Raw genomic sequence first — 23,398 nt, 5'->3', positions numbered from 1 at the left:
ACTCAGTCGATCCAAAGAGGAGGGAGGGAACATATGACCCAGAGGTGCCCACGCAGCGCCGGGACACTGGGGGCCGCGCCTATGCGTGGGGTTTGGGTGCGGGCACCTGTCCCAGTCAGGTGGCAGCCAAGAGGTGGCCGTGCTAGGGCCAGCTACACGCCGTTGTGGCTTTTGGAGGCCTGTGCACTGTCGCCGTTCGGCGATGGGCGACAGTTGCGCAGGTGACACTTGGCAGATGCACACCTGTGTCCTGCCAGGCCCGATCAGGGGGCTGGGAGCCAGGGCGCAGGCGTGAGTTGGGGTCTGTCTGGTTCACAGGAGGAAAGCTTGGCAGTCGCTAGGAAGGGGAGCTGAAGTAAGAGCAAAGGCTGACTCAGCTTCGGAAACAATCTTCCTCTCGGGCCTGCAGCGGGAACTCAGCAAGAACTGACTAAACGCCCGAAGATGCACGGGTGCAAGCAAGAAAATATGGAACGCTTCACGAATTTGCGTGTCATCCTTGCGCAGGGGCCATGCTAATCTTCTCTGTATCGTTCCAATTTTAGTATATGTGCTGCCGAAGCAAACACGAACTGTTGGGACATCAGACAGCTATTTATAGTCCATAAGTCAAATCACTTTACACCTACACCAATTTATAGAACATTCAATTTGCCTTCCTAGAGTGTCATATGAAACATCTCCTTCAGTAACACTTACTTGGAGTGTTTTTAATAATATTTAACGCCTCAAATGGATAGCATTTAGCTACCTCGTAGCCGCGAGGACTTGTGGGAAGAAATATGCAAAATAGTCGAGCGAGACGCAGCACCACCCCCTCTGCCTCCGCGAGTCGGGCAACCAGGCCGGGGGCGGGGCGACCGGCGGCGGCCGCGGCATCCCAGAGTTCCCCGCGGGCTCAAGGAGGCGCTCTGGCCGGGCAGCAACTCGCTGGCCTTGGCCGCCCGCGGCGGAGGGGACGCGGAGGCGGAAGATGGCGGCGGCAGCTGGGCGTCCGTAGAAGCGGCGGCGGGGAGAAGGGCCCATGGCGGCGGGAAGGCACCCTCGGGGACCCGCGGGCCGTTAGGGACGACGGTGGGCGGCATGTCGGAGCACGTGGCGCCCGGGGGCCCTGGGCCCGGGCCCAACGGCGGTGGCGGCGGCGGCCCGGCCCCCGCGCGCGGGCCTCGCACCCCCAACCTCAACCCCAACCCGCTCATCAACGTGCGCGACCGGCTTTTCCACGCGCTGTTCTTCAAGATGGCTGTCACCTACTCGCGCCTCTTCCCGCCTGCCTTCCGCCGTCTCTTCGAGTTCTTCGTGTTGTTGAAGGTGACTGCGGCCCCCACCCCCGACCTCGGCAGCCGGACCCTCCCCCCAGCTCTGCGACCTCTGATGCGGACCCCCGATCCCGCCCGGGTTAGAGAGTTCCCAGCGGAGGCCAGGCCAGGACCCTGCCCGAGCCCTTGGTGACCCTCCTTTTTACGTTTGCTACCCCTAACTCTAGCCCCTGAGCCCCTACCCGAGACTTTCACCTGGGACTACCCGGGTTTCGGGGCATCGGGCGCCTGTCCCCCATTTCAGGAGCTCCTGATCCTCTCCAGGCCGCGCCCATTCCCTGGCTTCACCCTTCCTCCGGGCTCTCGTCTGCCAGGGACCTCCTCCAAGCCCCGGACCCCTGGTTATGCGACCGGGAGTCTTCAGTCCGGAGTGAACCTCTTCCCCACCCTCTTAGGCCCCTGCACACCCAGAACCCCAGTCCTGACCTTCCTGGAAACAGGCCCCATCACAGTCCCTTCAGGACACACCCCCACCCCACCCGCCCACACTGTAACCCCTCGTTTCCATCTCTAACTCCTGCTTCCTCTTCTCCTCGGGCTTCTTAACTCTTTGGGCCGCCCAGCTGTCCCCCACCCCAACTCTTTTCTGAGCCTCCCCAGGAAATATGACCTAGCTGAGGTCATCTCTCCGTGATTAGTGGCGAAGTCACAACCAGAGTTACTGTGCAGAACTTAGCAAGGGACCTCTCCTATCCTCCCTGCTGGCACTGAGATTTCAGCTGGGAGTTTGGCTCATGAAGTACTGGCGCTGGTCTGGGCCCCTGGAAGATGGGGCCTCACTAGGGTGATAGCTGAGCCCCCTCGGAGCAGTTAGTCTGTGCAAGGTCTTGGATTCCTGAGCAGAGAGGGGTCATTTGACCCTGACATATCTGAGGAATTGGAGAAATGCCCCTCTGGTTTCCCATCAGAGTGCCTCCGCCGGGGGCCAGGGGATGCTGCGGTTGCCAAGTGCTCCTGGGTTCCTGTCTGCAGAAAGGGGACTGACCACAGCCGGTCCAGTGCTGGGGTTAACCAAGAGTTCCTGACTCTTGGGTGAGACTGGCCTGGGTGCAGGTCCCAGACGCCCCACAGCTTCCAGAGAGGCTCCTGTGCCTCCAGTCCCTTGTCTTGGAGACTGATGTTCTATGGCTCAGGAGGCTGTGCAGAGCCCCCCCAGAACAGGTCCCCTTGAGAGGAGTGAGTAGGCTGTGGAGGATTACTGAATGGAGGTTCCTTTATCCAGCTCTCTGGGGTTATGGACAACCTTGAGTTTTGTGAACAGGTTGTCTGTGCCGTGGTTTGCTCGGGAGAGGAAGCTCTCTTCTCAGAGGTGCTCAGGAGCCTCAGTGTCCACAGGGGGGCCCCTCCCCCACGGAGCCCAGCCGCCCCAAGAGCCTAATCCGGTGGCCTCAACTCTGCCCAGTGACTTCTGGTTTAAGAGTGGCTTGTAGTTGAGCCAGTGCTGTAGCTTCCACATCTAGGAATGTCCCGTGCAGGTGGACAGAGGGTGAGGGGAGCACCCCAACTCTCAACAGGGTGCAGTCAGGGTCGGGTGTCATCGTTCATGAACCTTCCCTACCCCTGGTGTTGTAGACTTAGGCCCGGGTGCCTTTGGCTTTCCTGCAAAGTAAGGACTGGACCAGCTGGTTTCTGAGGCTGCTTCAGGTTGCAGAAAGTTCTGCTTCCTGCCCTCTCGGCTCCCAGTGCTCATGCCGCAGAGACGCGGGCCACTCCCGCGCCCTCAGGTTGCCTCATCCTGTGGTGCTGGTGCCACGGGCCTCCCGGCCACGGCCAGCCGGGACTCCCAGCCCACTCACTCTGCTCGGGGGTCATTCTCGGGGTGTGTGTGCGGTACCCGTTGCGGGGGCGTGAGGGGCAGCAGCTGAGTGTTGGGAGCCCCTTGCGGGCCTGGGGCACCTCCACTGCTCTTGGCGACTGCGACCTGGCAGCACCGCTCGGTCACGGAACTCTTGCTCTCTGGACCCTGGTCGGCTGACCCTGCAGCCACTGGGGCACGTGGGGCGGGGCACCCTGTCACCTCACTCCCTCTGGAGAATGGGGGCAGTGGGGCACCCGCAGATCCCTGAGGCGTGAGTCGAGGGCATAAGTGATCCGTCTTCCCTTGGTCTGGGCTCCCTGGACACGCGCTCTGAGCGGCTCCATGCCGGGCGCGGGCGCAGCAAGCGGGCAGACGCGGGGAGGGGGGGGCCGCGGTCTTCGGAAAGGTCCTGCATCTGGGAAGGCGGGAGCCTGGAGTCCCCCGGGGTCAGGAGGTTGGGGGGCTGATCGCCAAGAGCCTGTTGAAAAGGTCTTTCCTTTTATTCAGGAAAGACCCAGAGTGAGACCCCCAAAGCCCTTGGGCGGAGTCAGTCGGCTGGGTGCTTGGGCCGGAACACGGTGCTGCCTGGGGATGGCAGATCTTGCCCAGTGACGGGGAAACAGAGGCCCGGGTGGGGTCAGGCCCTGTCTGGTAGGGGGAGAGACCCTAGGCCCTGCCTCCAGGGTCGTGCCTGTTGGTTCAAGGGTGATGGGCCCACCTGGGACTTAGGGCCAGGAGGACGCTGGCGGTGCTGGACCCCCGTGAGGGCGCAGGAGAGGGCACCAGGTGCCATGCTCGTGCCCATTAGCACGCCAGCCCCCCTTGATTTCAGACGGGTGGCTCAGGCCTGGGCTGGTGGCTGCGTGCTGTTGCTCCCCCCTCCCGTGGGCCCAGCCACCGTGCCGTGTTCTCCAGGTCTCGCTCCCGGCCGCGTGGCCCCTGTGCCTCCCCTCCCTTGTCCATAGGGGGAGCCGGCAGGCTTGGGTCCCGTCGGGCCTCGAGCGAGGTGAGAGCGTGTGTCAGCACTTTCTGTGACGCCTTGGCGTTTGCCGCACTCCCCGTGCCGGCCGGGGCAGTGTCCTGGGCGCGGCGCCAGCGGGGCGGCAGCCTGCAGTGTGGCCGCGGGGCGCCGGCACCCACCCCGCTCGGGCGGGAGTCCCAGCCCAGGGGTTGGCTGCAGCGTCTGTCTGGCAACCTGCAGGCCAGCGAGCTGCCTGGTCTGACTTGGCCCCGGCGTCGACCTGCCCGGGTCCTGGTCTTCGTGTCTGCGGCACTTCGGGCTGTGGACAAAGGAAACGCAGGGCAGTTGGTTCCCGGGACGGAGCTTTTGGTTCTGACATAGCTCGAGTGTGGGGCGGGCTCCCCTGCTTCATGCCTCACTGAATCCAGGACTTCAGCATCTCAGATACGGGGTCTCTCCCTGTCCCCTGGTTCTGCATCCCCCTCATGCCATCAGCACTGTGTCTGGGCCAGGGTAGGAGTGAGACCCTCCCTGGCCCGGCCTTTGCCCAGTCTGCAGGGGGCTCCAGAGGGGCGACTCGTGGTCCTTGACTGGCGTGGACTCATAGCAGGGCATGGAAGGGCCGGGCGCCCTGCCGGTGGCTCTGGCCTTGGGCAGCTCCCGTAGGCCTGAGCATTGGCACCCCCTCCTCGGGACAGGAGGGGCCTTTGGTCTGGTCTCTCTCCCGTGGCTTTTTTGGTGGCTGTGGTTTCAGTCTCCGTGGCTCTTGGCGGAGGGTGGGGTGTTTGTGGTGGGTTATCAGAAATTGTATTAGTCCACCTGAGGGATCACCCCAGTCTGTGGCTGAGCTCCTGGGGTCACCAGCTCCCTGGTACCCACCTTTCTGGGGTGTAGGCATCACATGGGGCCAGCTGAGCCCTTTCCCCAAGGGGTAGGGCAGTGAGTGGGATGCACAGGGGTGAGGCTGTGGACATAGTGTTCAGGCCGAGAGGATGACATTTGGCCATCTGCGGCCTGTGAGAAGCAAACCCTTACAGTGAGGGTGGCTCTGGGATGAGTGGGGGTGACTATGAACACACTTGAGGTGGGGGCTGCTCTTTTGATGACCCACTTTGTCCCAGATGTCACCGAGTGTGTCTTGGCGGCAGAACTGGCCTGTGTGGGAACCACTGCTGCCGCCGCTTCACAGACAGGGAGACAGCCTCAGGCAGAGCCAGTTCACCCTTCTGTGGGCCCTGCCACCCTCGAGGGCCAGCTGTGTCCTGGACCGCTCCAGTTGTCCCTGCCAGCCAGGGAGAGGGGTGTTGAGGGTGCCTGATAGGTGAAAAAAATGCTGTTTTTAGCTAATGAGGTCAGGAGTCCTTGAGAGACAGAACAGGTGGGCTGTGTGGAACCTGTCCTCCCTGCTCTCAGGAAGGCCTCATGCCAGCTCATCCGGGTTGATCACGGGGCCCAGCCTGCGTGGGAGGCGCCAGGGGCCCACCAAGCTCAGGCGCACTGCCTGGTGTTCAGGGCTGGACTGCAGGGTCTTCCGGACCCCTGCTGACTGCGCCTTCCCCCCAGGCCTTGTTTGTGCTCTTCGTGCTGGCCTACATCCACATCGTCTTCTCCCGCTCTCCTGTCAACTGCCTGGAGCACGTGCGTGACCAGTGGCCCCGTGAGGGCGTCCTGCGTGTGGAGGTGCAGCACAACTCCAGCCGCGCGCCCGTCTTCCTGCAGTTCTGCGAGGGCACCAGCCGAGCCAATTTCCCTGGCTTGGCCGTGGAACCTGGCCTGGAACTGGAGGAAGAGGAGGAAGAGGAGCTGACCATGGAGATGTTCGGGAATAGCTCCATCAAGGTGCGGACACCCGGTGGGCAGACCAGCAGCTGTGCGTGTCCGAGCGCACAGGCCGAGCCCGCCCCCTGCCTTCCTGCTGACAGGGCCTGGGCACGCGGAGAGCAGAGGATCAGGGTGCACAGACTTAGATCCTGTCGTGTGAAAGGGATTGGCTTAGTTCTGGGGGCACCCAGAGTGGGGCACCCCCCACTGACTAGAGGGAGTTAGGCATAGCAGGTGCTGGCATAGTTGGGGTGTTGGTACAGACTTCACCATGTGCCTCATCCCTCATGAGCTGTGAAGCTCTGCCCTGGCCCAGCTTTGGGGTGCAAACCTTCTCTTGGAAATAGTTACTTGGGGAGCTTGGTATTGAGGAGGGCATCTTGATTGGACTCTGGGCAGCAGTTCTCCTGCCACAGAGGGAGAGGGCATTAGGGCAGAGTTGGGGGTCACAGTGCTGGCCCTCCTGTGCCATGGCCTGCTGACGTTCTGCTGCCTGGCACCCCACAGTTTGAGCTGGACATCGAACCCAAGGTGTTCAAGCCGCCGGGCGGTGCTGGCAACGACAGCCAGGAGTTCCCCTTCCCCGAGACGCCCAGTAAAGGTATCGGGCTCAGCTGCACCAGGCATGGCATGGAGGTGGGCAGGGGAAGTCACCTCGGGTCTCTCACAGCCCTTGCCAGAGGGCCAAGGGTCTGAGCAGCCAGTCAGCACTGCCTGGGAGAGTAACTCCTCTGCGCCTCAGTTTCCCTATCTGTCAGCAGCATGTGAGGCCTTGGGGCTGCTCCTGCACCCCACTACTGGCATGCCCTCTCTGGGCCCCTTCCATGAAAGGTGGGGGCTGAGGGGAGGGTGATGGGGCCCCCTCAGCTCAGAACTATGCTCTTAAGAGCCAGCCCCGACCCAAACCCTGGCGTCTGGTGCCGGTGATGCTCCCACAGCCTGGGCTCTCCCCAAGCCAGCTCTGGCCTAACCCAGGAAGGGGCCGTGGCGAGGACTGCCAGGCTGACCAGTCCTGTCCCTCTTCTGCGTCCGACAGTGTGGCCACAGGACGAGTACATCGTGGAGTACTCGCTGGAGTATGGCTTCCTACGGCTGTCACAGGCCACTCGGCAGCGCCTCAGTATCCCGGTCATGGTGGTCACCCTGGGTGAGTCTCGGGGGCTCTCCTGTCTGGGGTTGTGGGCCCTGGTCAGGCACACAGCCGGTCACGTGCCCACCCACAGACCCCACGCGGGACCAGTGCTTTGGAGACCGCTTCAGCCGCCTGCTGTTGGCCGAGTTCCTGGGCTACGACGACATCCTCATGTCCAGTGTGAAGGGCCTGGCTGAGAACGAGGAGAACAAGGGTGCGCCCTCAAGTGGGACTTGATTTGGGGAGGTGGGGAGGCGCGCGGCAGCGGACGAGCTCACTGCTTCCTCCACAGGCTTCCTCCGCAATGTGGTGTCGGGGGAACACTACCGCTTCGTGAGCATGTGGATGGCGCGCACGTCCTACCTGGCCGCCTTCATCATCATGGTCATCTTCGTGAGTGCGGGGCCGGGCAGGGCTGGGGCTCGGGGCTCGGGTGCCCTCCCCAGCTCATGCCTTTCGCTTGCAGACCCTGAGCGTCTCCATGCTGCTCCGCTACTCCCACCACCAGATCTTCGTCTTCATTGGTGAGTCTTCCCTCCAGCCAGCTGGCGAGGGGGGGTGGGCTTAGCTCCAGGCCCCCCGAGGGCCCCTGCCCACCCGTCCCACCCTGCTGCTGGGTGCCTCAATCGGTCTGCCCGCCTGCCGCCCTCTGCCCGCAGTGGACCTGCTGCAGATGCTGGAGATGAACATGGCCATCGCCTTCCCTGCAGCGCCCCTGCTGACCGTCATCCTGGCCCTCGTTGGTGAGGACCCCGCCCCTCTGGCTTCCCCTGCCTGCTCCATTCCACCCCCCAACCCCCGCCTGCTCTTCCCCAGGCATGGAGGCCATCATGTCTGAGTTCTTCAACGACACCACCACGGCCTTCTACATCATCCTCGTTGTGTGGTTGGCCGACCAGTATGATGCTATCTGTTGCCACACCAACACCAGCAAGAGGCACTGGCTGCGGTGAGCGGCAGTTGGCGGGTGGAGCTGCAGGGCGGCTGGGCACATGGGTTGGGCGAGTGGCTCAGCAGGTCCCAGGCAGCAGCAGGTCAGTGGGTGGCACCTCTGCCTACAGGTTCTTCTACCTGTACCACTTTGCCTTCTATGCCTACCACTACCGCTTCAATGGGCAGTACAGCAGCCTGGCCTTGGTCACCTCCTGGCTCTTCATTCAGGTAAGGTGCCCTGCCTCAGCCGCTGGGGTGGGTTACCCCAGGGAACTCTGGCTCTGTGCTCTCCTGACCCAGAGTGCCCTATCTTCAGCATTCCATGATCTACTTCTTCCACCACTACGAGCTGCCCGCCATCCTGCAGCAGATCCGCATCCAGGAAATGTTGCTGCAGACCCCACCACTGGGCCCTGGCACCCCCACAGCGCTGCCAGATGACCTGAATAACAACGGTGGCACCCCAGCTGCTGCCCCTGACCCTGCTGGCCAACCTCCTGCCCTGGGCCCTGGCTCTCAGGGTGCTGGCGGGGGTCCTGGTTCCATGGCCGCAGCACCCAGCTCCCTAGTGGCTGCGGCCGCCTCAGTGGCTGCGGCCGCCAGTGGTGACTTAGGCTGGATGGCAGAGACAGCTGCCATCATCACAGACGCCTCCTTCCTGTCGGGTCTCAGTGCCTCCCTCCTGGACCGGCGGGTCGCTGGCCCCTTGATCCCCAGTGGGGCGCCCCCTCAGGCCCCCCAGGACAGTGGCCCCCCAAATGACTCCCTGATGCTTGACACAGCGCCCCCTGCCACAGGGGTGAGTGGGCCTGACCCCACGTCCACAGCTCCAGCAGATGCCCCCTCGGAGGTGGGGTCCTGAGATAGCCCTTCAGCTGAGCCACCTGTCCCTGGCCATCCTGGCCCACTGGGCATGACCTGGCTGGAGCCCTCAGGGGTCCAGAGACTGTCCCTGGTGGCTCTGGGACTGCCTTGGGTGATGACAGATTTGTCATTTGCCCAGAAGACAGGCTTCTCTCCCCCAGGCATGGGACCCACCTGAGGCATGTCCTTACCCCATTTGTGGTGAGCCCCCTCAGCCAGCACGGGGTGAGTCTGAGCAGAAGTCGGGGGGCTCTGCAGACGGTTATGAAAGGGGTTGGTGGAAGGTCTGGAGCGAGCTATCCCTGAGGGCAGAGCCAGGCAGTTCTAAGCAAGGTGACCGGTCAGGCTTCCTTGCTGTTCTAGTCAGCTGGCTCAGCTGGTGCTCTGTCATGCGCAGTGCCTTTTCCATGCCCCACCCCCACGTGTGCGTGCCATTGCAAGGGAATGGGGGGGCGGGCTGAGCTCTGTCACGGCCACAGGGACATGGTGTGAGGGCGCCAACATTGAAGGCAGCTGCTGGACATTGCATCCAGCCCTGCTCAGGCAGGAGGGCCAGCGGCCAAACCCAGTCACTCAATGAGGAATGCAGAAGAGCGTTCATTCCATTCTATTTAATTGCAGTGTACAAATTGTGTTTGTATATAGAATAAACTGTCGGAAGCGGCCCAGCCCACGCCTGTGTCGGGGGTGGGACTCCGCTTCGGTGCTGGGGTGGTGCGAGGGCAGGGCCTGACCATCTCCGCCTGGTGCCGCAGGTACAGCGCGGCGGTCTGCTTTCTGGGGCCATCACCGCATAGCCCCGGTACCTTCCGAGTAGGCTTGGAGCAGGCGCAGTGGCCTGTCGCAGGCGCTGTCCCCCAGCTGGGCCAGCAGCTCTCCACGCCGCACCAGGGCCAGGCGGAGCCTCTCCCTCGCGCCCGCAATGCGCTGCTCCAGCTCCTGCAGCTCTCCTGGGGCGCGGTGCTGGAGGGCAGTGCGGCTGGTGGGCGGCCATTGGAGCAGGGCCGGGTGGGCCCTTTTGCTGGGCTGGTCTCAGCCTCTGGTGCTGCAGTGGCTGCGGACGGCTCCAGCAGGAAGCGCACGCGACGCTCTCGCACCATGGTCCGGCGCACCCGGGTCCAGCCCTGCTTTGCTGCAGGGGCTGCTGTCGTGTCCTGTTGCTCCTCAGGGCCGCTGAGAACCCTGGATGAAAGGGGTGGGCCAGTGTCCCTGAACAGGCAGCTGTGTCCTACCCATGAGCCCCCCTCTGCCCTTGGGGTAATGGCCCCTGAGGAGGCCATGGTATGGGGACTAAGGCAGGGGGTGGCCCAGTTGAGGGAGGGAATGGGGGTGTTGAGGAGCCACCCCTGGGGTGTCTTGCCTGGACTCTGGCTCCTCCTGCCCCTCCGGCGGCTCTGTGTTGAGGGCACGGTGGATTCTCTGGAACACAAAAAAGCCACATGGGGGTGGGGAGGTGGGAAGCTGCCCTGGTCTGCCCGCCTGGCCAGCACCTCACCTGGCTCGTGTGCAGCCAGTACTGCAGCTTGTTGCCCCTGCGGATGCGTGGCAGCGCCAGGTGATAAAAGATGTGCTCACCCAGTGAGCTGAGCAGAGCGCTGCCAAGGCCCAGGCAGAGTAGCACAAAGAGTCCAGAAAAGTGGTAGATGCCCATCTGGAGCGTCTAGAGGAGGGACACAGGCATAAGCCCGTCACTTTCATAGCCGACCCTTTGGGAACCCCAATCCTGGGCGACAGGCTGGGTCTGGGAGGGGGTGGGCTGTACGCGACTGGGTCACCTGGAGGGGCCACTGGACCTTGGGGTTCATAGCATGACTAGTATTGCACAAAAGCAGACAAAAACCCTCGGGTCCGATCAGGGTTTGGTCTCAGGCAAGGCCTCGACATACTCAGATCCCCCCACACCTGCCCCCACCCTCCACCTCAGGCCCTGCCCACCTCTGTAACGGCGATGGCCCGCTTCCCGCAAGGCACCATCTTGTACCACTTGTCATGCAGCAGGTCGATGAAGCCGGAGGACTTGTAGCGGCTGATGAACTCCGACAGGTTGGAAGTGAGTGGCGAGTTCTGGGGGAGTCCGATGCCGTAGCCTGGGGAAGGCCGGGGTCGGGGGCGGGTTGGGACATAGCTGGACGCAGCCCGAGGGAGCAAGGACCACCATGAACCCCCAGTCACTGGCCCCAGAGGCCTCACCTTCGATGGCGAAGGGCTTGCCCACGGTCAGCAGTTTGCAGTCAGCGTCGATGGAGACCTCGTAGTCCAGGAGTGACTTGTCCATGATGAAGGCGTTGAGCTTGGGGGGGTCACTCCTGGGGGGGTGCAGTAATGGAGTCACTGCCCTGTGCTTCGGCCCTGCCCCGCCCGCCGGGTGCGGCCTTCCCATCGGGCCTGTCCCCTTACGTGAGCATGGCGACGCCATCGGGCGTGGTGGGCGCGCTGTGCGGCCGCATGTGCGCGTGCATCTCTGGGAAGCTCTTCTTGATGTAAGCCTCGGCGCTGCTCTCCCACACGGTGCCAAAGCGGAAGCCCTGGGACGGGTGATGCAGCTGTGGGCCAGCCGCCTGTCAGTGCAGCCTCCTGGGCCTGCATCCCACCCACCCCGACTGCCTGCCTCAGCCTTGGTCATGCATCCTCTCCCCTCTGCCTGCTGGCGCGAGACTGGCTCGGCTCTAGTGGCTTGTCCGGAGCACTTCTGCCCCCACACCATGCCGGTGTGGCCCTTAGAGCTCCCTGGGGGCAGGATGACCCAGACAAGAAACATGGAACTGCAGGCCTCACCATCTCCCCTGGGAGACTTGGTGAGCCCCAAGCTCACCACTTCCAGGATTCTAAGGAATAAGTGGGTGACTGCACCTCCTGACAAGTCCACAGCACCACGGAAACTCCAGACCTGAACCCCACCTGCCCTCTGGAGCACGGCCACCCGGGCCTTTGGGTGATGGAGCCTACCGTACCTGCTGTGCTCTCTTGGCCATCGCACCCTTAATGTTTACTTAATTTAACCTAAAAGAATCCATGTGTGACCAGTGGCCACCACAGTGTAGGCCCAGGCTTTATTCCTAGCTTTTAGGGGACACTAGAGTGGGGTTAGCCTCACAGGCTAAACACCCTTTGGACACAGTCATCCAGAGCCAAATGGTGGGAGACACTGGGACCAAAACAAAAGTATCCAACAAGCGAATCCCCAAGGGAGAGGCGGGGAGGCAGCCTAGCGCAGAGAGGTTTCTACCATCCGTGAGGTGAAAAAAATGCGGCCGGGGGTTGGTGTATCTTGTCAAGTTTCCCTGATGTTTAAGTGCCCAGAATATGGTGAAAAAACAGGATGGGGTACAGAGGCGAAACCGGCTGGGGGCTGATTTTGGAGCTGGATGGCGGGCTTATTCATTGCTTGCCGCTAAGGAATAGCCAATGTTTTTTATTAAAAGTGATAAATACAGGGAGTCTGACAAGATGGTGGCAGAGTAGGGGTGCTGGGCTTCGCCTCCTCCACGTACTCAAAACTGAATTACAGGGCCTCCCCGGTGGCGCAGCGGTTGAGCGCTGAGTTGCGAAGCTACCTGCGGCCTCTGCGGCGCCGGTTCGATCCCCGGCTGCTCCCTGGCCACCAGAGGAGGGTCCCACATGGCGCGCAGACCTCTCCTGCCGCCCGCTGCTCCCCTCAGCAGTGTATTTCGGTTCTTCTGCCTGCTCTGCTCCCCGCTCTGGATCTGGTGAATTCTCTCACCCTCCCGCGCTTCTGACTGTACCCAGTGCATGTATAAAACAAAACGAACGAACAAATAAATAAATAAAATAAAATAAAACATGTCTCTTTAAAAAAAAAAAACAACTGAATTACAACAGAACAGAGTCGACAACTTCTGAAAGAGAAAACATGTCTACCAACTCTATCAGGAGTAAGATGCGGGGGAGGGTGGGGAAACCTGGGTAAACTGCAGGGCTACTGGGGGAGTCGGCCCATGAGAAGGAGGGAGGCCTCTGCTGCTGTTAACTCGGGGCACACACCCATATCAGAGACTTTGGAGACCTGGCACTGCCCGGAGAAGGGGGTACACAGAGTTGGTGCTCAGGACAGAGGGTGCACTACTGGAGAACTAGAGGGGTGAGGGTGAGGAATGGTTCCTGGCTTGGATGTGAGCTCCCAATCTAGAACTTTCCGGAGCCCAGACCAGCAAGGAGAACCAGTTTGGATCGCTTCCTGGAGGCAGTGACCCTCCTATTGGTAACCTGAAGCTGTGATATTCAGAACACCTGCTGATAACCTACCTGGGGCCAAAACAAAGACAACTGAATGCTCTCAATAGCCAAAGCTTAAACGATGGAATCTTAATAATAAGAGGAGCAAACACACCAGGGTAAGGTTCCATACTGGAAAATACAGAATTTCCAGCTGGTGGCCCTGCCTCAGCCACAGGTCTCACAGCACTGCAGCTAGAGAGAGCTCAGCCATGGCCCAGAGGGTGAGGCTGGCGTGAGACTGTACAAAACATTTGGCTGAGAGCGAGAGTAGGGACGGATAGCACTCGGGGAGCCCCACAACTCAGACCTGCAGCACAGTAGGAAATCTGAGCCTTCCGTGCTCACTGGAGGTGAACTTTTGGTGTCCTAGACAACCCCAGATCCCCTCAACCTGTGGCTCCTTACTGGTGTCAGCAATCCTGCCATTTGAAGAGACACAAAGGGAAAATAATACAAACCTAGAATTACACCCACTTTTTAAAAAAGATTTATTTACGCATACAAGAACTGGGGTGTGGGGTGAGAGGATTCAGCAGAGACAGAGTGGGGAGCAGAACAGATGGACCCACTGAAATACACTGCTGAGGGGAGCAGTGGGGAGACAAAAGAGGTCTGCCGCACCATGTGGGTAGCTCCCTGGCCAGCCGGGGATCAAACTCATGCTGCAGAGGCTGCAGACAGCTTCCTAGTGCTGAGAATTCACCACCAGGGAGCCCCTATACCCATTGTAGGAGAGGTATAAATCCAATTTATTAATAAAAGGAAATTCCCTATTACAACCCACAAATCTAAAAATAAAGAGATTAAACAACAGACCACACATGATCAAGCAAAAAAATAAACAAGAAGTCTCAATCCAGGAGGAGTTTAAGTTACCAATTATAATCATACTTATAAGAAAAACAATGAATGATGTAAAACAGGAACACAAGAAAGACAAAAATATGAGACTGCTACAGCGAGAATTAATGGATCTAAAAAGCACTATAACCAAATTAAAAAATACAATAGAGGGCCTCAAGAGTAGATGACTGCAAATAGCGGAGAGAATTAATGAGCTTGAAAACAGTGAACACACAAATAGAACAACCAAAAGAAAAAATAATTAAAAAATAAAAACAGTGTAAGAGTCTTTGTGACAACTTAAACAGAAAAAGCATCTGTATCATGGACAGGGGGCAGGGGCTGTCCCAGAAAGAGAAGAGAAGGAGAAAATAATGGAAAATATATTTAAAGAAATTGGGGCCTCCCCGGTGGCGTAGCGGTTGAGCGCTGGGTTGCGAGGCTGCCCGCGGCCTCTGCGGCGCCAGCTCGATCCCCGGCTGCTCCCCGGCCACCGGAGGAGGGTCCCACATGGCGCGCAGACCTCTCCTGCCGCCCGCTGCTCCCCTCAGCAGTGTACCTCAGTCCTTCTGCCTGCTCTGCTCCCCGCTCTGGCTCTGGTGAATTCTCTCACCCTCCCACGCTTCTGACTGTACCCAGTGCTTGTATAAATAAATAAATAAATAAATAAATCTTTAAAAAAAAATTGCTGAGAATTATCTCAATTTGGCAACCAAATTTTCTGATCCAATAGGCCCAAAGAGTTCCAACCAAATTATTACCAGATTGACACACTCCAAGACACATTATAATGACACTGTTGATGTCAATGACAAAGACAAAATATTAAAATCACCTAGGGACAGCGGAGAAACCGATGATAAAAATCACCAATTAGACTTCCCTGGACTTTTCAGTAGAAACCTTACAGCCAAGAAGGAAATAGCAGAAGATATTTATAGTACTCAAAAAAATTTTCTAGACCAGAAAAAAAAAAATTTCTAGACCAGAATACTTTACCCTGCAAGATTATCATTCAAGACAGAATATAGGGTAAGGAATTTCACTGAAAAGCAAAAATTGAGGGCCTCCCTAGTGGCGCAGGCAGTGCTGTGAAGTGCTGTGAAGCTGTCCACAGCCTCTGCAATGCTGGTTTGATCCCCGCCAGTCATGCAAGATACCCATGTGGCATGGCAGACCTCTCCTGTCTTGCCCACTGCTCCCCTCAGCAGTGTATTTCATAGATCCTCCTGTTCTGCAGCCCACTCTGTCTCTGGTGAATTCTCTCACTCTCCTGCACCTCTGGCCAGTACCCCGATTCTTGTATACATACATAAATCTTTAAAAAAATGTTTTTTAAAAAAAGCAAAATTTGAAGGAACTTAAATCAACACTAAGCTCAACATGAAGTACTAAAGGGGCTACTTATTATAAAGCAACAACAACAAAACATATGGAGGCAAAAGACACCTAAATTTTACATTTTACAATGTGGTGACAGTGAAAATATGACCCATCAGAATGAATATGAGATCAAACCATCCAAACAGTTACAAAAATAGTCCATTGGGGCCTCCCTGGTGGTGCAAGAGGTTAAGTGTCAGCACTATGAAGCTATCCCCAGCCACTGCAACATGAGTTCCTCATGAGTTCCATCCCTAGCCAGGGAGCTGAACCACATGGCGCAGCAGACCTCCCCTGTCTCGCCCACTGCCCCCTCAGCTGTGTATTTCAGTCAGTCTGCCTGTTCTGTTCCCCGCTCTGTCTCTGGTGAATCCTCTCACCCACCGCACCTATGGCCTAGACCCCAGCTCTTGTATGCATAAATAAATAAAAATAAATCTTAAAAAAAGTCCATCGTGTATATATATATATATATATTTAAGATTTATTTATTTATGCATACAAGAGCTGGGGTCTTGGCCAGAGGTGCAGGGTGGGGGGCGGTGAGAGGATTCACCAGAAACAGAGTGGGGAACAGAATAGGCAGATTCACCGAAGTACAATGCTGAGGGGAGCAGCGGACAAGTCTGGAGAGGTCTGCTGCGCTATGTGGGCAACTGTTTCCTGGCCGTCTGGGGAATTGCACTTGTGTTGGAGAGGCTGCAGACAGCTTCAAAGGTTGCGTCTTAACCCCTTGTGCCACCAGGGAGGCCCAGTCCATTGTATATTAACCTCAGCATAATCTTCAAACAAAAAAACAGTGGAAGTAACTCATATACAATGGAAATGGAACCTAATTAAAACATAAAAGGATGGGCCTCCCCTGGTGGTGCAGCGGTTGAGCGCTGGGTTGCTAAGCTGCCCGATCTGGCCGCTGGGCGAGGGTCCCACATGGCGCACAGACCTTTCCTGTCGCCCGCTGCTCCCCTCAGCAGTGTACTTCGTCAGTCTGTCTGTTCTGCTCCCCGCTCTGGCTCTGGTGAATTCCCTCACCCTCCCTCGCTTCTGACTGTACCCAGTGCTTATATAAATAAATCTTTAAATATAAATAAATAAATAAATTCAAAACTACCATAGAAAAATGCCTCTTTGGCAGATACAAAGCATTAAAAAAAAACAAACAACATAAAAGGATGACCTTTAAAAAAAAAACTAAAAAAAAAAAGCAACAACCACTTATGTATCATAGATCACCTTAAATGTAAGTAGGTTGAATTCACCAATTAAAAGTTTGACAGTGGCTGACTGGAGTTGAAAACAAAGTCAACCTTCTGCTATTTACCGGAAACCCATCTCACCACTGAAGACTAGCACAGACTTAGAGCTAAAGACTGAAAGATAATTCTATAAGCAAATGGCAATTTAAAAAAAGTAACAGCTATATTTGTATCAGATAAAATGGACTTCCAACTAAGAAAGCTAATCAGATACAGAGACAGACATTATGATTACGGGCCTGGTAGAAGAAATAACACTTATCAAGCTATATTCACCAAAGATGGCACACCAAGATACATCAGAAGAGAGACGGACAGCAACACTAGGAGACTTCAATACTCTGCTTAAAACTATAGGCAGACGGGGCCACCCTAGTGGCTCAAGGGGTTGAGCAAAGCACTATGAGGCTGTCCACAGTCCCTGCAGCATGAGTTCGAACTCCGGCCGGCCAGGGAACAACCCACATGGCACAGCAGACCTCGCCTGTCTCGCCCGCTGCTCCCCACGGCAGTATGTTTCGGTTGGTCTGCCTGTTCTGCTCCCCACTCTGTCTCTGGTGGGCCCTCTTGCCCCTTGAACCTCTGGCCTGTACCCCAGTTCTTGTATTCATAAATAAATAAATTAAAAAAAAAGACGATAGACAGACAAACAAGACAGAGAATAAATAGACAATACCCTTAAGTGAATAACTAGACCAAATAGACTTAACAGACATCTATAGAACACGCCACCCAAAACCCACGGCATATACACTTTTTTCATGTATATGGAAACAACCTGAGTGTCCACTGATAGAGGAGGCAATTAAGAAGGTGTGGTATATCCATACAACAGACGACTACTCAAGACAAAATGTTATTTACAGCAAAATGGAAGGAGTTTGAGGGAACTATGTGTAGTAAAACAAGTCATAATGACAAAGACATAGCAGACAATATGAGAAAGTAAAATACTTATAAAAACTAGAGTACACTAATAAATGAAGCGAGGTTTCTGAAGTTAAGAGGGAGGGGGAAGGAGAAAGGGGAAATATTTTTAAATAAATTTAAAAAATAAGAGAAGGAAAAACCCATAGCCTGGTACATGCCCCTGCTCTTCCCACAACTTTCCGGGGTTCCTGGCAAAAGTCTGTCTTGGGAAAAGCTACTCTAGAGGCCCAGGCCCTCCTGAGCCCATGTGAAAACTTCCCGTTCCTCTCCCTCCCCCACACCACCCCCTTCCCCAACCCACTTGCTGTGCTACAACCTCAGGGCCTCCTCCCAGCTGTTCCCCAAGCCCTTTAAACACACTGTCCCTTCTACATAGAAGTCCAGCATCTGCATAAGTCCCTACGCACAAGGAAGTCCCTCAAGTACCACCCCTACTGGGGAATTTCCTGCTACCCGAGTAAGAAAATGTCCCTTCCCAGCACTCACTGGGTCCCCACGCTGCCTTATTGTTCCCTGCCACCTGTCCCCCCTCACACACCATTCACTGGCTTGTCTTGATTCATGTGTCTCCCCTCAGGGGGGGAGCCCTCTCCTGCTCTGCCTGGCACTCAGTAAGCCTCTGGGAGCAGACGGCTCCTTGTGGCAAGGTCTCTGGAAAGCAGGTGTGTGTATGTGTGTGTGTGTGAGAGACAGACCCCCCAGCTCTGCCCTGGGGCCACCCACCTTGGGGTCATGGATCCCAGACAGCTCCTCAAAAGTCTTATCCCCAACCATGACGGCGGCCAGGTTGGCCGTGTAGCTGGAGAGCACGAGCAGGCAGAAGATGGCCCACAGGTTCATGAGCAGACGCCCCGTGGGGCACTTGGGTGTCTTGCTGGAGACAGTGCGTCCGAAAAGTATGGCGTAGCAGAGGTTGAGGGCCGAGGAGTAGGAGAACACGGTGCCCCGGTTTCGGCCCCGGGGGGTGAGGCCGTAGGGGCTGCGCCACTCATACAGCGTGAGGAAGAGCGCGGTGAGGTGCAGCGCCGTGAAGACGCCCACCCACATGGACCAGTGCAGCGGCCACATGAAGGCGCCAATGGGCGAGGCCGTGTCCCGCGCCCGCACCATGATGCCCAGGCTGGTGGAGAAGAAGGGGCTGCTGAAGTCCATCACCTGCGAGCGGGCTGAGTTGATGCTGAAGCTGGTGACGGCCATGTGGGCCCTGCCCGCCAGCAGGTCGCCCACCAGGCCGGTCCAGCGGCCGTCCCGCAGGGCGCCGTACTTGCCGTCGCCCACGATGTACAGCTCGAAGTCGAAGGGCGTGTCCTCGGCCAGGCGCTCCAGCAGGTCCATGCAGTAGCCGTAGCAGCACTTGCGCAGGGCCCGAGGCAGGGAGCCGTTGGCCAGGGCCGTGAACAGCGAGTCTAGCGTGGCCGAGTCAGTGGTGCCAGGGTCCAGGCACAGCTGTCCCGCGGGGCACTGCCCATCCTCATCTGACTCGCGGGCGAACACGAAGGGGTGCTCCACCAGCGTCACAACGCGCAGCTTGGGCCGGGTCTGGGCGCCTGACGGGGGTGGTGGCCTCAGGGCACCCCCTGGCTCCAACTCCAGCCGCCCGTCCCTCCAGCTGCCCACTGTGGCCCAAGCGGGGGTGCCCCGTGGGTCCTGGCGTAAGCTCCACACCCTGAAGCTCCGGGACATGTGCACCTGGGAGGAACTGGTCACCCACACTGGCCCCGTGCGGCCCTGGAAGGATGTGCCAGCCAGGAACCTGCCGGGCAGGCCGTGGGGGTGTCAGGCAGGGGACGCTCCATACTGAAAATCTCAGGCCTTCCCTCTCCCTCGCTTGCCTGGGCACATGCTGGGGTACCACAGCGGGTATGTGGGCATCCTCCCATACCCGGGTTCCTTACTAACAGGTGCCCACCTCCTGCAGGCTGGAGCAAAGCCAAGTGGGGCTGCTTGGATTTGGGGTGCTGTGCACCATCAGTGGTCTCCCGGCTGGCCATTCCACCTGCTCTGACCCTGCCCTCAGCTCTGCCACCAGGGACCTGCCCTAAAATGTTTCCCCGGCGGAGCACCAGGGCACTGGAGCCTCGGAGCAGCAGCGCTGCGTGGATGAGCAGCCTGTGCGGGACGTTGTGCCAATGGGGGCTGCCTCACACAGACTGTGGGGGGCACAGCCACCTCCCACGATGTGGGCAGCGGCCAGGGCATGACAGCTGTGGGGATGTAAACCAGGCTCAAGGCGGAGCCAGCCCAGGGTGCAGCTCTTCCGCCGGGCACTCCCCAGGTCCTGGCTGGGTCACCCCTGCTGGGGTCCCCCCTCAGTGCCTTCCTCGTCCTCCCACTTCTCCCCAAACACCTGAGTGAACCCTCCATCAGATCCTATTCTGGGGCGCCGCGTCCTCCTACAACAGGTGCGAGCGGCCCGTCATGGGGGCCCAGAGCCTGGGACTCAGCCAGGGCCCAACTGCCTACACGACACGGGAGCAGATGTGGCCCAGGGGGTGCCTCGGTGCCCGTCCCACGGCAGGGCCCCACTCACCGCGCCAAGAGGCGGCCTGAGGACGCAGGCCCGGCGGGCTGCAGGTCGCTGCAGTTGACGGCGGCCGGGAGCAGGGCCTGCTCTGGGTGCACCTGAGCCACGCTGCCCAGAGCCCGAGCCACCAACTCCACCGCGTCGTGGATGGCGGCCTCCAGCGGGGGGCGCACCACCTCCCCCAGCGCCAGCAGCCCAGGCGGCAGGCCCTCCGTGGGCAGCGTGTCAGCGGGCAGCGGGGTGCCGAGCAGCCAGCGGGGCCCGGGGGGCACATCCCGCAGCACCCGAAGAGCCTGGGCAGCGTCACAGCCCAGGAGCACCGCCAAGGGCACTGGGGCTGTGGACCCCAGAGGGGCGAGGCGCGCCTGCAGCCCGGCGTTGCCCGTGTCTGGCCGGCTTAGGTCCAGCACCAGCTTAGGGGCCTGGCCAGCCCGGTCTGTCCAGAGGTCTACCAGGCCCCCGGGGTCCCGCACGCGGCAGAGTACCAGGCCCACATCCTCCCAGGCGTGTGCCTGCAGGACCGACGCCAGCACATCCAGCAAGGTCTCCAGGGGGCTGGCCCAGTCCAGCTGCAGGTGGAAATGGCTCTGGAAAGGGAGCGGTCATAGTTAGGGGCCTCCATGTCCCACCACGCCCCACGCACCCCCATCAGTAGGATCCGGTAAGAAGATGTCACCATGATTGCTGGACCTGCAGCTTTCCTCCTAGCTGCACCCCTGTGCGAACCCCTTCTTGGCTCCCTGTGGCCATCAGCACAGAGCCCAGCCTCCTTAGGTTAGCATTTTAGATCAGATTCTTGGCTTTCCCCACACTGTGCTACCCCACTTTGAGGCATTGCCACCCAACTCCTACACATCCTTCACAACCCAGCCCCTTTGTCCCTTCTCTCCACAGACTCCTCTTCGCTCATGCAGGAGTCTGCCCCCCACCCCCCAATCAGGACTCTCCTAGACTCAAATCCCTCCTTTAACCCCAGTCCTGACCTCACCCACCCCCACCTGGGAGGTCCTCTAGGGCCATGGATGGAGACCAAGGGACGGCTCATGCCCTTGCGATGCCCAGCCAGCATGCTTCCTCCTGAGACCCCCTCACTACACATCACTGCCCCTGTGCTAGGCAAGCCAGGGCCTGGGGGCGCTCTGCCTGGCAGCATCCAGAAAGTTCCCCTGAATTTGCAACAAGTGTGTGAAGGATGAGAACTTTGCCACATATAAGGTGGGCAGGGTGTTGCCTGGGTGGGGGCAGAGTGCCAAATGCTGGGGGACAAGGTGGGGTGCTGCTCAGTTCTTGAGGGGACAAGCGGGCGCCCCAAAGCCTGGCGGTTCCGACAGGGAGGCTGCAGCCCCTGGAGACGGCAGCAGAGGGCACCACAAGCCTGGACTTCGGTTCGAGGCTCGCGGCGGGCAGGGGCAGCGGCGCACGGGGAGAGACGCTGCCCCTGCCCGGGCGGGAGAGGCCGGCCCTGCCCGGGGGCGCCGTCGCGGCGGCGGAGCGAGGGGGCCGGGGAGGGAGGGAGCCGTGGCCTGGAGGGGAGCCCCGGAAGGCCCCTCCGCGCGCGTCCCGCGGACTTAGTGGGGGGTCTCTCACCGGGGTGGGGGGACAGGGCCCCCGGGCTCTGCCCTGCTCGCCTCCTTAGGCCATTTTCTATTTTCTTTGCAAATTCGAGCGCGGGGGGTGGACCAGACGCCCCAAGGACACGGAGGGGCGGCTTCGCGCGCCCGAGAAGGGCATCTGGGGTCCGAGAAGGGCATCTGGGGTGCTGTGGGTGGGGAGGCCTTGGCTTTGAGGGTCTCCAGAGCGGAAGCGGGGGGCTCCTGCAGGAGGAGAATCTCCCCCGAGTACAGGAGCCGCGCCCCCGAGAGAGAGCGAGGAGACCCGCGCCGCCCCGCGCGGGGCCGGACCCGGAGGCGCTGGAGGACGGAGGGGGACGCGCCCCGGGCCCCAAGGGCCGTGGTCTCGGCGGCGGGGCTCCGTCCCCAACGCCCTGACGAGGGTCTGCACACCCCGGGGAGTCCTGTGGGCTCCATCGTCCGGGTCCAGAAGTTTCCCGCAGGAGCGGGGGGTCCAGGGCTCTCGGTCCCGACCACCCTGGGGCTCCCGCTTTCGGGTTCCAGGTCCCCGCGCTCGGGGGGCGGGGGGGGGCGGCAAGTGGGTCCCGAACTCCAGGTTCCGCGAGACCCAGGGCCGTCCGGGGGCTTCGGACATCGGGGCTCCGCATCCCCGCAGCCGGCCTCCTGGGCATCCCCCGGTTCCCACCAGGGGTCCAGAAAGCCGGGGCCGCTCGCCCCGGGACTCTGCCCCACAGCGCGGCCAGGGGCCTCCCTCCTGCGCACCCCGGGGCCCCGCGCTCCAGCCTCCGGGCGTCGGTGCGTACCGGGGCGCCGAGGGGCGCGCGCGCCTCCCTCCGCAGCACGCTGAGCACCGGGGTCTCCGTGGCGGCCGCCAGGAAGTGCAGCTGCAGCAGCTCGGGCCACGCCTCGGGGAAGGCCAGCACGGCCGCCACGCCCGGCGCGGCCAGGGCCTGGCACAGGCCGAGGGCGAGCGACGCGGGGTCGCGCGCGGTGGGCGCAGCGACCACCAGCTCCAGGCTCAGGTTGTGCGGCAGCCGAGGCGCCGGGGAGGCCCGGGCCAGGGCGGCGCGGACGCGGGCGCGGGCGGTGGGCGCGCGGGGCAGGAGGGCGCCCAGGCGCACCGAGCCCCCCAGGCGCGCCGAGACGCCGCACGGCTGCGGGTGGCCTGCAGCGGACCCCGGCGCCAGAGCCAGGCCGAGCCACAGCGTCCACGCAAACTCCATCCCAAAGTTGTGGCCAGGCACGGCGGGCGAGGCTGAGCCGCGGGTGCAAGGGCGCAAGAGGCTGGATCCCAGGCTGCCAATCGCTCCCTCCCCGCCCCCACGGGCCGGCGCACCCCTCCCTGCCTGGCCTGCGCCCGCCTTCACCTCTCCCGGCCCCGCAGTGCCAACAGCCCACGAAGGAGGAGCAGGACTACATGGCCACACCGCCTCCTTCTCTGCACCAGGCCCATTATGTCCCCGTTCTTCAGGTGAAGAAACAGGCGTATTACCAAGGAGGGAGTTTTATGTCTCAATCGGGTCCTCTCTTCCACCCCACTGCTCACCCCTGTTCCCTGCAGGATCTGCCATCCCCCACCCGCCCACTGTTCCCTCAGGAGTCAGGATTTGCCCAAATGGCCACTCAGCAACACCCTGCACCTCCAGGTGGCAGCAGTCACCCTGACCAACCTGGGTGAGTGTGCTCCACATCTTGTGCACGCTGGGGAAACTGAGGCAAGAATGTCTCATGGCAACCTAGAGGGTAGATCTAGCCTCTAGCCCTGGCGGGCATCTTGGACCAGAGAACTCTTTACCCTTCAAGACTCAGTGCCAAATGCCCCTGCTC

The 23,398-nt window shown here is 59.9% G+C and overlaps 2 protein-coding genes and 1 non-coding gene across 4 annotated transcripts; 1 reads left to right on the top strand and 2 right to left on the bottom strand.

Annotated features, from left to right (window-relative positions):
- Window positions 1-462: 462 nt before the first annotated feature.
- On the bottom strand, window positions 463-569 carry LOC119242504 (U6 spliceosomal RNA). Its single transcript, XR_005124503.1, has one exon. It is a non-coding gene; the product is annotated as a U6 spliceosomal RNA (small nuclear RNA).
- A 383-nt stretch (window positions 570-952) lies between these two features.
- On the top strand, window positions 953-9,526 carry TMEM259 (transmembrane protein 259). 2 transcript variants are annotated; one of them, XM_054693012.1, is made up of 11 exons: window positions 953-1,311; window positions 5,642-5,917; window positions 6,407-6,500; window positions 6,936-7,046; window positions 7,123-7,245; window positions 7,324-7,424; window positions 7,498-7,555; window positions 7,694-7,774; window positions 7,848-7,980; window positions 8,093-8,192; window positions 8,281-9,526. In XM_054693012.1, exons 1-11 carry the CDS (start codon window positions 1,084-1,086, stop codon window positions 8,824-8,826), a joined length of 1,851 nt encoding a protein of 616 aa, XP_054548987.1. In that variant the 5' UTR covers window positions 953-1,083; the 3' UTR covers window positions 8,827-9,526. The 2 variants fall into 2 exon arrangements, with proteins under 2 accessions (XP_054548987.1, XP_037360810.1); XM_037504913.2 differs by having other exon boundaries at window positions 954-1,311; window positions 7,691-7,774.
- On the bottom strand, window positions 9,434-22,799 carry GRIN3B (glutamate ionotropic receptor NMDA type subunit 3B). The gene is given in 10 exon segments (XM_037504907.1): window positions 9,434-9,787; window positions 9,790-10,001; window positions 10,195-10,247; window positions 10,324-10,488; window positions 10,764-10,915; window positions 11,019-11,134; window positions 11,226-11,371; window positions 18,200-19,229; window positions 20,007-20,587; window positions 22,375-22,799. Coding segments are annotated over 10 exon segments (3,048 nt in total). The 5' UTR covers window positions 22,795-22,799; the 3' UTR covers window positions 9,434-9,614.
- Between the last annotated feature and the right edge of the window lie 599 nt (window positions 22,800-23,398).

Source organism: Talpa occidentalis, unplaced genomic scaffold, assembly GCF_014898055.3.
Source record: "Talpa occidentalis isolate TD23 unplaced genomic scaffold, MPIMG_talOcc4v2.1 talOcc4.12, whole genome shotgun sequence".
Classification (NCBI taxonomy): Eukaryota; Metazoa; Chordata; class Mammalia; order Eulipotyphla; family Talpidae; genus Talpa; species Talpa occidentalis.
The sequence above is the reverse complement of the archived record's forward strand: the minus strand, read 5'-3'. Positions and strand labels throughout refer to the sequence as shown.

Bases quoted from the DNA above. Each gene is read 5' to 3' on its own strand.
- TMEM259 (XM_037504913.2), top strand. From the start codon at position 1,084: ATGTCGGAGCACGTGGCGCCCGGGGGCCCTGGGCCCGGGCCCAACGGC. The intron at 7,246-7,323 runs GTGCGCCCTCAA...CTTCCTCCACAG, and splicing joins TGAGAACGAGGAGAACAAGG to GCTTCCTCCGCAATGTGGTG. The intron at 8,193-8,280 runs GTAAGGTGCCCT...CCCTATCTTCAG, and splicing joins CCTCCTGGCTCTTCATTCAG to CATTCCATGATCTACTTCTT.